The sequence below is a fragment of the Hippoglossus stenolepis genome, chromosome 14 (genome assembly GCF_022539355.2).
Source record: "Hippoglossus stenolepis isolate QCI-W04-F060 chromosome 14, HSTE1.2, whole genome shotgun sequence".
NCBI lineage: Eukaryota > Metazoa > Chordata > Actinopteri > Pleuronectiformes > Pleuronectidae > Hippoglossus > Hippoglossus stenolepis.
Genome location: NC_061496.1, coordinates 22,462,802 through 22,473,262, shown reverse-complemented (window position 1 = coordinate 22,473,262; position 10,461 = coordinate 22,462,802). Strand labels below are relative to the sequence as shown.

General features: G+C 44.8%; 1 protein-coding gene across 1 annotated transcript; it reads left to right on the top strand.

Annotated features, from left to right (window-relative positions):
• The first annotated feature begins 328 nt into the window (after positions 1-328).
• ndnf (neuron-derived neurotrophic factor) lies at positions 329-10,037 on the top strand. Its single transcript, XM_035177580.2, has 4 exons — positions 329-815; positions 6,034-6,228; positions 6,655-6,779; positions 7,912-10,037. The coding sequence occupies exons 2-4, from the start codon at positions 6,035-6,037 to the stop codon at positions 9,306-9,308; spliced, it is 1,716 nt and encodes a 571-aa protein (XP_035033471.1). The 5' UTR covers positions 329-815; position 6,034; the 3' UTR covers positions 9,309-10,037.
• The last annotated feature ends 424 nt before the right edge of the window (positions 10,038-10,461 follow it).

Sequence of the window (10,461 nt, the reverse complement as noted above, 5' to 3'; positions counted from 1 at the left end):
CCCCGAGGGTTGCGTGACTTTCACAGGGCGCACTCGCCCAAAGTAATAATTTCCTGGGCTCATCGCAGAAAACAGAGCATAATAAAAAGTGTGAGGGGGAACCCCAGCTCTCTGGTCCCACCTGACAGGCTGTCGCGCTCAGGTTTATTCCTCGTGAGATTTAAAGTCAAGTTCAATTCAGAAATGATCAGACTTTGAACAATTATACACAACATGCACCGTGGAGAATTCAAGTGATGTGTGTGTGTGTGCCAAGTTGTCCTTTTCCTTCTCTGGTGTAAATGCTTAAGGTTTGGGGGCCAGTCAAACCTGGGGACTAACTCTGTCTGGTCCCTGCTTCTCTCTTTTCTTTTTTTTCTAACTGCTGCTGAGGGAGTGGGCTGGTTCTGTGTCTTGGAGTCTTCAACAAGAGGGAAGACGAAGTTTCGCACCAGTTCTGCCTCCAATCCAGCGGAGGTTTCAATAGCAGCAGCGCGGCAGGGGAGGGACGCACTGCCAGCACTCAGGATACCCACTCAGCACACACACACACTCAGCACACACACTCACACTCCTGCCCACCACGGACCAGTTAAATCCGCAAGAAAACTGCAAACACGCACCAGAGCAGTCGCCTAATCCGCTTGATAGGCACCAACAATAGAAGTGGAAACTGGGGGAAACTACTGGACGCTGAAGAGGACAACTTGTGTTTTCGTTTTTCTTTCAGTTTGATTCATTTTGAAGGCACCTATTTAAAAAAAAAACCCTGGTGATATCAGAGTGGTTTAAGAACAAGACCCTTCGCATAACCTCGCCGTTTCATATCCCGCAAGGTAAGGACATGTTTGTATTTCGCACGATCTTCTCTCTGCGTCTGATCCAGTTTCTAGAAATTATGGGTTTAGGGAAAAACCTCCCCCCTCGCGTTCTTTAACTTTTCTTCTACTAATTTCTTTTTGAATGTTCAGAAAATCCCCACACACCCAAAACAAACCCAGAGACTCCTCCAGTAAAGTCTTTGGAACGTCTGCCAGAGACAGACACACAGAGAGAAAAAGACCGAGGGGAAGAGATTTTGCGGTTTACAACTCCGGGAAGTTAAAAGTTTCAAACACATCTGAATCCAGCCCGGGCTCACATGCTCTTTTAATTTTCGGTTCTTTTGCTGTGGGCTGTAGTGGAGCACAGCGCATGGCACGGCGCTGGTGAGGATCCGTTAAACTGGTGAACTTTGGAAAACCCTCTCGCTTTTGTGCCTCCCGCGGGTTCCCATGCTCCCAGAGGTTACACGGCACCCAATAAAGGCGATTTATCAATAGTATCTCCGTGTGCTGTATCCTCTCCGTGCGCGCGTTTGGCTGCAGAGTTGCACAGTTCTTCACAAGCGGTGAACTTTAGTTACATGTGGCTCATTGCGTTACCCACGGGCGGCTTTTACGCACCTGTAAGAGCCCATTACGCACAGAAATTGAGTTTTTAATGAGAATAATTATTGTTTAATTTAGTTGAAATTGTCATCTATGGTTTCAGGCAACACATCCAATGACAGTTTAGATCGTGTTGTCATTTGTTTCCATGTGAGCGCCGTGTTTTTCCTCCTCTCAGTCGGTGTTTAATGAGAGACATACCCGGAGCGCAGGGACATGAATAACTGTGTTTAGTAGCGGGGGTGAAGCCACACTGCCTCCCTTCTACTTTCTCAGGAGAATGAATCATGAACAAAAAAAAGTCTTAAAATGGGGAAGGTCTGCGTCGCATACCGTAACTAAACCGTGATTTGCATATGAAAACTCTCCGGCTGAAAGAATTCCGCCAGTGTTGCTATAGCCGTGCGCGTCCAGAGAAGTGACAGGCTTCAGTGTAAGTGTATATACAGTCTCCTCCACGCTGCCTTCTTCTTGTCACACATCCAGAGTCACTGGAGGAAGATTATAGACGCACTTTTTTATTTCCTTGTTAAATTATTCAGCCCATCCACACCCCATGCACTCCCACTCCCAGGGCTCATTCATTTTTTTCCAAAGCCCCTCATTAAGCTCCCTCTGACGGACACAAGCAGAGGCAGAGCCCCGGTCACACTGGCTGCTGAACAGCCTTTCTGTGCCTCTCTTTCCCCTATTTCTTTTCCCCCCCAAGCACAACATAAGAGATCATGATTGACTCATTTCCTATACATGTGCATGTGTGCCCCGGATGATGGGAGCAGGGTGGATGACTTTCCCATGGGGCATTTGCTGTTGTGATCTATAATCGCCCCTTTGCAGCCACAATGCCAGCACATCAGTCAGAGCCACCACCACCAACACCCCCAACACCCACCCACCCTCAATTCTATTTGAAAACGCAGAAAGTGGCCCGGCGACCTGACCCTTCCTCACATAGAGACATTCCAGGATGCAGTGCTAAATACAAGCCCCAGAGATGGACTATAAAGAAGCAGAAGGGGAGGAGGGGAGGGTGAGAGGAAGGAGAGGAAACTGGGCTCTCCTCTCCATCATGCTATTGTGCCAGCGTTTGTGGTTTTGATGATGTGGAGAGTTCAGAAACTCTAACTGTGAGCGATGTTGTGGATGGCAAGTAGACAGGTCCTGAGTGATGATTAAGACTCATACACAGAGCCGAGTGCAGGAATGTCATGGTTTGGACACACACACACACACACATAGACATACGCACACCAGATAAAAATCTCCATTCTTGGATCCGAGCCTTTACCACAGTCTCTACCAATTCATTAATGAGCTATTTAGCTGTCCAAGAGCACCAGACCTGCTCTGGTTTGGCCTGTCGAATAGAACAGGTCCAGGTCCTGTGCGGTTCCATCCTTGGGCTCCCAGCCCTCCACACTCTCCACTCACTCCACATTGGCCCTGAAGTGACAGCAGTGATGGAGTTCGCTACCAAGGACCCAACATAAATCTCCCTTCAAACTTCCTTAAAGAAAACACAGAGGCTTCAGGTCCCGCGAGCCCCTGCCAGGCGTCTTGTTGGGTGGAATCCGAAATGTCTCTTTATTTGTGTTGAAATTAAACTGTCTTTTATTCCCTCCCGTTCTGTTAATGAGCTCCATGTGGCAGCAGGCAGGAGCCTTATCCATCTTGACAAGGAGCTGGAGGGAAGGAGAGGGAGACGGGCTAAACAAAGTGAGGGGAGAGAGAGGGGGAGAGAGGGGAGAGAGGGGAGGTCAGAGGCAGTTTGGTGCACATACATTTAAGTATATATGTGCGGGATACATGCACAATCAGGTGGACAAACAGCGCGGCCTTATAGTTGGAAGTAATTCATATTTTTGCTTAAATTATCAGTGGATGGTGACTGACTTTCAATTTGCAGTTGAATGTCACAGAAGAAATCGCATCCATCTGGGAGATGTAAAGACAATAGTGTGAACCTTTTGTTTTTCATTTACCCACCATTTCCTTATAATAACCGCTGGTTAAAAAGCTGCTAGTCGTATAAATTCAAATGAAGGGGTGCCATAGCTCAGATTGTGTCTAAGACGGCCATCACTATTTACTCCCATTTTCCCCCCTCATCCCATTTCACAGCTCTCCAGATTCCACAGCTTGACAATTTGCATATACAGGATGTTTTCCAACCAAAATACTTTGTTAATTGCACTTAAAGTGAAACAAAAAGCTATAACTGTATAAGTAAACAGATAAAAAGCAACAGCAAAACAAAGTTGACAAGACTGCGGGTGACCTTGCCTTAAAATTATCCCTTCCTCAAATTGCGATCATGCATTCTTCCCCATTCTAATTAAACATTAGACTTTATTTGTTCCAGATGCAGCTGTTTTTGATGTGATATTTTGGTAAGGGAACTCTGTGGCATGAGAATGGTGCATGGCCGCATGTAAAAGCAGATCCAGCGCAGGCTGTGTGACCATGTTGACTCTGCACTGGTCCATGCAACCACAGTGACCCGACACAACTGCTGTAATATTCAGATGCCCTCTCTCTGCAGTGAGTACTGTAAAAACATACTGAGTGCTTTGGTGCATGTGGGGGAAGTAGAGGGCTCAGACATGGGGTTTAAATCAGTAGCGTCACATGTGAGGAGCACATTGAAAGCACACATCTAATGTGCTAATGACAGTGGTGATAAAACCCTTCCTGTATGAGTGATAGCAGACATTAAGTGTAATGGCCTCAGTGTGGTGGACTGAGCTGGCCAGGGGGACGGGGTCCTCGCTGTGTCCGCGTGGTGTTTGGGGATGCTGGAATGAAGGGCAGCTCTGAACAGCTCAGTACATACCACCTCAGCGCTGTCGTGAGTATTAATAGACACGTCTTTGTTCCGACTGACACGCTTCTGAAGTGGAATGAGACAAGCCGAGGCGATAAGGATCTCCACTCTCTGTGTGAGTCAAACCTCAAAGTGCCACTTAGGCGGCTTTCCTTTTGCTCTCTGAAGTCTGGCAGTACAACGGGAGGCTGGGCTCAGACGCGAGCACAGACGGAGACACTGACAGGAGCTGTCAAGGCCTTTTCCCCCTGCTTGTGTTTTGAAAGGACCACAATGTAGAAATGAAGCCATGTTTGTAGAGTGGAAGTTGGTCCAGGCCCTGAGCGTCCTCTGGTTTTACTTATCTGTTTATGAAGGCAAAAAGGGGAGGAGGGGGACAAAATGTAATGACAGAGCGTAAGGGAGGGCCATGTGTGTATGTGTGAAAGAGAAAGGGATTATTTGTTGATGAAAAAAAAAACCATGATCAAGGGAAAGAGACAGATAAGGGAGGGTGAGCAGAGAAAGGGAGAGAGGTCATTAAAAGGACACCATCTCGCTTGCAGTAAATGGCAGTAAAGTATCTGGCTAATCTGCCATCATTACACTGATTAAATCACCAGGGATTTGGCGTTCCCATCAGCTGCAATCAATGGGGCACAAATCAATAGACAGGGGATACATGAGAGGCTCAAAGCCACAGTCAGCTGCACCTTGTCCTGAGCCACGGCTCCATCTGAGCCACCAGACACTTTTATGTTAGCGTCAATAAAAGTTAAACGACATGGATTTGGGGATTTTTATGTTAAGAGTTGTATGAAATGGTGTGGTTCCACGGCGCTCCAAGCAATGTCTTCTCCTTCACACAAGTGTTCAAACCTAATCCCTCCTTCCACCCTATGGCCGGGGGTACTCATTCACTCCCTTCACTCTTTGTCTCTCAGTCATTGATTCGCTCACAGATGGTGTGTGGGTTGTCGTCCAGGTTAAATGTCAAATGTTAATTGAGGTAAAAACTTAAAAACTTAAAACAAGTAGTACAAAAAAAAAGTAAAGCGGAATTTTTCATTTAGGTGCCAAAATGAGGTGAGGCCAAGTACATGTCATTCAGAATAATTTACGTCTTTAGTCTAGGATAAGAAGAAAATTAGGAAAAAGTCATTGAGACCTCCAATGGCAAACATAGACATTTGCAATACATAACTAAATCGTTAAAAGTTTTGAGAAATACACTTGTGTGTTTAACAGTCAATAGTTGCATGAGATGACAATAATAATAATAATAATAATTCTCATGTCTGTATGCTAAATAAATACAACCAGCATCCAATTAGCTGAGCTTAGCATTGCATAAAGATTGGAAAAAGGGAGAAACTGCTACATTAGTTCTCTCCAAAAGTAACATGTTTATGTTTTTTTTTTATCAAAGTTATCTTTAGTTTTTTTTCTAAGGAAATCGTTTGACATTTTAGGAAGTATGCTAACTGGAGTCCTTGCTGAGAGTCGATACCCCTCACATGTTGGACAGAGGCAGGTTAATCGTTGACTTGTCTTTATGCTAAGATAAACTAACTAACTTGTGAATGTAGCTCCATATTTAGAGTGGTATCATTATCCTCATCTAAGTATTTGCAAGAAAACAAATAAGTAATTTCCCTAAAATGTAAAACTTACTTAATGTAGAAATTACTATCTCAGTAATGGAATCAGATATAAATACGTCAAATATCATTCATAATAAACTAACAGCCAGTGCAGGGCTGCGTCTGTTTTCAGGAAGTATCTTACAATGTAAATGAAGTCATTATCTTTATCTTTCAGAATGAGACAGTGTAAAGGTTGGAGTGCGGTCCTGCTGGTGCTGTTGGGGCTGGGGGTTGTGGCCCAGAAGCTACCCACGAGAGATGAAGGCCTCTTCCAGATGCAGATCAGAGACAAGACGCTGTTCCATGACTCCTCTGTCATCCCGGATGGAGCTGAGATCAGTGGCTACCTCTTCAGGGACACACCTAAACGGTGAGTGCTCTACAAAGCAACACGGACTCCTTAATCACAGTCATTAAAAACTGTTCACATTTTGTTATGAGGGCAAAAAGGGCCTAAATCCACCTTCCATCGCTGACTGATCCATAACAATCACAGAGGGAAACTTGCTGATGGCCACTTACTGTAAGCAGATAGGGAACATCAGATGTTGCTCTGTAAAATGATCTATTATGTTGATGCAAAAACTAAATAATAGATGAGAAAGTCATTCTTGTGTAATTGAGTGTCTATCTGCTCAGAGGGACAGAGACCAAGGTCGGTGGAACAGTAACATCACTGAGTGCGACAGTCTCCAGCAGGATGCTCATGCATTAAGCCCACACATTATTTAGGTTAACGTCAAGCTATGATGAAACATGAATGCTGGTGCTCATATCAGGCCTATCATTTTCACAGGTACTACTTTGTGGTGGAGGAAGACAACACACCCCTGTCTGTGACCGTGACACCTTGTGATGCTCCTCTGGAGTGGAAACTCACTCTGCAGGAGCTGCCAGAAGAGGCCAGCGGAGAGGGATCAGGTATAATTGACATCAGACAGCAGTGGAAGAGGTTAATGACATGTTATGCGGAAATATCACTATCCACCAACCACAATTAACTGACACAGTGATGTTAGGCTTTGTGTTTTGGTGGGTTTTAATTAAGTCACAGTCGTAGTGTCTAGTCTGACCACTTATGATGTCTGACTCGGCCCAAGCTGATGTCTATAATTTTAGAGCAGGGCTCTACTCTAGTCATCCTAGTGAATCAAAGCCATTACATCCCTTTTATTTAAGCTGTCTTGGTCTTCTTAAGGTAAATTTGGCTGCTCTCTGTCTGTCTGTCTGTCTGTCTGTCTTCCTTCCTTCCTCTTTTCCTTTCCTTTTTTTCCTTTCTTCTGCCTCACATTCAACTTTCTCCATCTGGACGTTGTTCTTTCAGCATCAGATCTTGCCAAATTTCTAAAGTGGTGGTTTTGAGTGTAGCATATATTTGAATGTCAATACACCAGCACCTGCATATGTGTCTGTGCTCCTGTCAAATCAAATATCACAAAATGATTTATTGGGTAGTTGCAATGTGGAAGACATGTACTTTGCCTCAAGAGAAAATAATTCATCCTGAAGTAGGAGAATAATGATGAGTTTGGACCCGACACAGGCAATTCTATTGGCACTTTACAAGACTTGTTTCCGCACTATAGTTCAGCAAGTGAACTTCTTCCTGCCTATGCAGCTCTTTTTGCTAAATGTCTCTGGTGGTCTTTGAGCATTAATTTTTAGTATTTTTCTGAGCACACTCTCTGGTTGACAAACATAATATTATGGTTTCTTGCTCAGTAAGAGCTCAGACTGACTCTCTCATGTGGACGCTACAATGCGGCTCTTTCTAACGCAGCTCCCCTGAAAGGCTCAGTGAATGCTGGCTCAGGGGATGTTTGGAGTGAAAACATGGCTGCCATGTGAAGGGCTAATCGTCCGTGAGGTTTGCAGAGCTTCATTGGAACCTCACAGGATCAACTACTAAAGGGATTTTTTAGTATGGGTGGATATGGCTTTTAATCAAAGACAAAATAAAATGAGAAAGAGGAAAACTATTGGTCATTACAAAACATATCTGTCAACATTGTAAACATTTTTAACATTAATGTGTTGGCCATTTGTTTTCCAGGAGAGCCTGAACCCCTTGACCAGCAGAAACAGCAGGTGACCGTAGACGAAGGGACGGAGCTCTTCACCTACAAGGGTAACGATGTGGAGTCGTACGTGGCCACCAGTACGCCCTCTGGCCTCTACCAACTGGAGATGCTGTCCACAGAGAAAGACAGCAACTTCAAGGTGTACGCCACCACAACTCCAGAGTCTGACCAGCCGTACCCGGAGCTGCCCTACGACCCTCGTGTGGATGTGACTGCTCTGGGCCGTACCACTGTCACCCTGGCCTGGAAGCCTACACCTACAAGCTCTCTGATGGGACAGCCTGTCCAGTATTGTGTAGTAATCAACAAGGAGCACAATTTCAAGAGCATGTGCGCTGCTGAAGCTAAGATCAGCTCTGACGATGGCTTCATGCTGGCTCCAAAGCCTGGGAGAGACTTTAGCCCATTTGACTTTATGCACTTTGGCTTTGTTCCCTCTGACAATGGTTTTGGCAAAGATCGAGGCCTCACAAGTAACAAGATCTCCCGGGCGTACACAGCGAAGCCCAAAACATTAGACATTCAGAAGTTGTGCATTGGCAATAAAAACATTTTCACTGTGTCAGATCTGAAACCAGACACACAGTACTACTTTGATGTGTTTGCCGTGAATTCTGCCACCAACACCAGCACAGCATACGTGGGTACTTTTGCCCGCACTAAAGAGGAAGCTCGTCAGAAGACAGTGGAACTGAAAGACGGCAAAGTATCGGATGTTTTCATCAAGAGAAAAGGCAGTAAGTTTCTGCGCTTTGCTCCAGTGTCTTCCCATCAGAGGTTCACTTTGTTTGTCCACACATGTCTGGACGCTGTGCAGGTGCAGGTGAGGCGTGATGGAAAGTTACTTCTCTCCCAGAATGTGGAGGGGGTACGGCAGTTTCAATTGCGGGGAAAACCAAAAGCCAAGTACCTGATCCGTTTGCGAGGCAGCAGGAAAGGAGCCTCCACTTTGAAGGTACTCGCCAGTACAAGACCCAGCAGCAAGCAGCCTTTCCCTTCACTTCCAGAGGATACACGCATCAAGGCCTTTGACAAGCTGCGCACCTGCTCCTCCGTCACCGTGGCCTGGCTGGGCACGCAGGACCGCAATAAATACTGCATTTACCGCAAAGAGGTGGCTGATAATTATGGCGAGGAGCAGAGACGCCGGGAACAAAACCAGTGTGCCGGGCCAGAGACCCGCAGGAAGTCAGAGAAGGTCCTGTGCAAGTACTTCCACAGCCCAAACCTGCAGAAAGCTGTGACTACAGAGACCATCACAGGTATGGAGCCAGGCAAGACCTACCTGCTGGACGTTTACGTAGTGGGACACAGTGGCCACTCAGTGAAATACCAGAGCAAACTGGTGAAAACAAGGAAATACTGCTAAATGACTCTGTAAAGAATAAATCTATTATAAATATATATATTAAATAAGTTTATTTAACTCTAAGTGATATTCTACTAAGGAGTGTATACAGACTGACTACTCACACAGCTGATGGGCCTGTGGCAGTGACTGAACTGTTTGTAGAGAGAGATATCCACCTGTATATTTATGTTTACATTTCATTGAGGCACGTCTGGGCGGCCCATAGCGTGAGCTGCTTTGTTACCAGGCTTGTCGACCTGACATCATGTTGCCACCGGGGAGGCAGAACTTCAAAGAAGATCATCTTTCACGTTGTATGTTTCTCTGTTGCTGCATGACACTTGCTTTTGTCTGTCATATTTGTCTGTTCCTTCAGTTTCAAATCACCTTGACCAGAGGAGATACAGTCGCTGCCTGTATTGTATAAATCTCTTGCTGCATATCCACTACATGTTTTAGAAAGATTTTAAATTATTTTATACTTTTTTGTCTCTCTTTTTGATTGTCTGTTTTTATTGATGACAATAATAACTGTTACGAGGAAATTCCAGTTTTATGAGGAAGCTGTCGTAGTTCAGACATTCCCTTATGTATCTCAGCCAGTGTTTGCTCTAGAGCCCATCTTGTAAATGTGTTCTGTGCTGGAGATCTGTGTTATTATCACTGTATCCCTGTGTGTGTGTGTCACATGTACAGAGTTGTCCTGCCAATATTCATGTACATAAACACTAAATATAGAACAAGTAATCCCCGTGTCACCCTGGGTGTCATGTTCTTTTGCCAAGCCGTTAACATCACAATCACGGCTCCGAGATGAAAGAGGTCACTTTGTATGCGTACAGTGTTTATAGACTTGGACATCTATATTAAGGCTACATATAAGCAGGGCTGAAATAATAACTTTATCCTATAAATGATGAACAGAGGATGAATTATTCACAGGAAATACCTTTTCCAGACTTCTTTTACCAGATCAAGTGGTGCCTATAGATTTACTGTAATCATTTTTTTTGAGTGCATATCTAGAACAATTACCTTCTAAGAACTGCTCTTGCACATGGAACAGAATATGTTTTAGCTGTTCTGATAATATAGAGCATCTGTTTCCCATGGTCCGTTCATAATCTCTTTTTTCATGAATCGAGTCGCTAGTAGTTATATAATGTTGCTG

What these genes read in the sequence shown, in the direction of transcription:
- ndnf (XM_035177580.2), top strand. Translation starts at nt 6,035, where the DNA reads ATGAGACAGTGTAAAGGTTGGAGTGCGGTCCTGCTGGTGCTGTTGGGG. An exon ending in TTCAGGGACACACCTAAACG is followed by an intron (nt 6,229 to 6,654) that starts GTGAGTGCTCTA and finishes TCATTTTCACAG; the next exon opens with GTACTACTTTGTGGTGGAGG. An exon ending in GGCCAGCGGAGAGGGATCAG is followed by an intron (nt 6,780 to 7,911) that starts GTATAATTGACA and finishes TTTGTTTTCCAG; the next exon opens with GAGAGCCTGAACCCCTTGAC.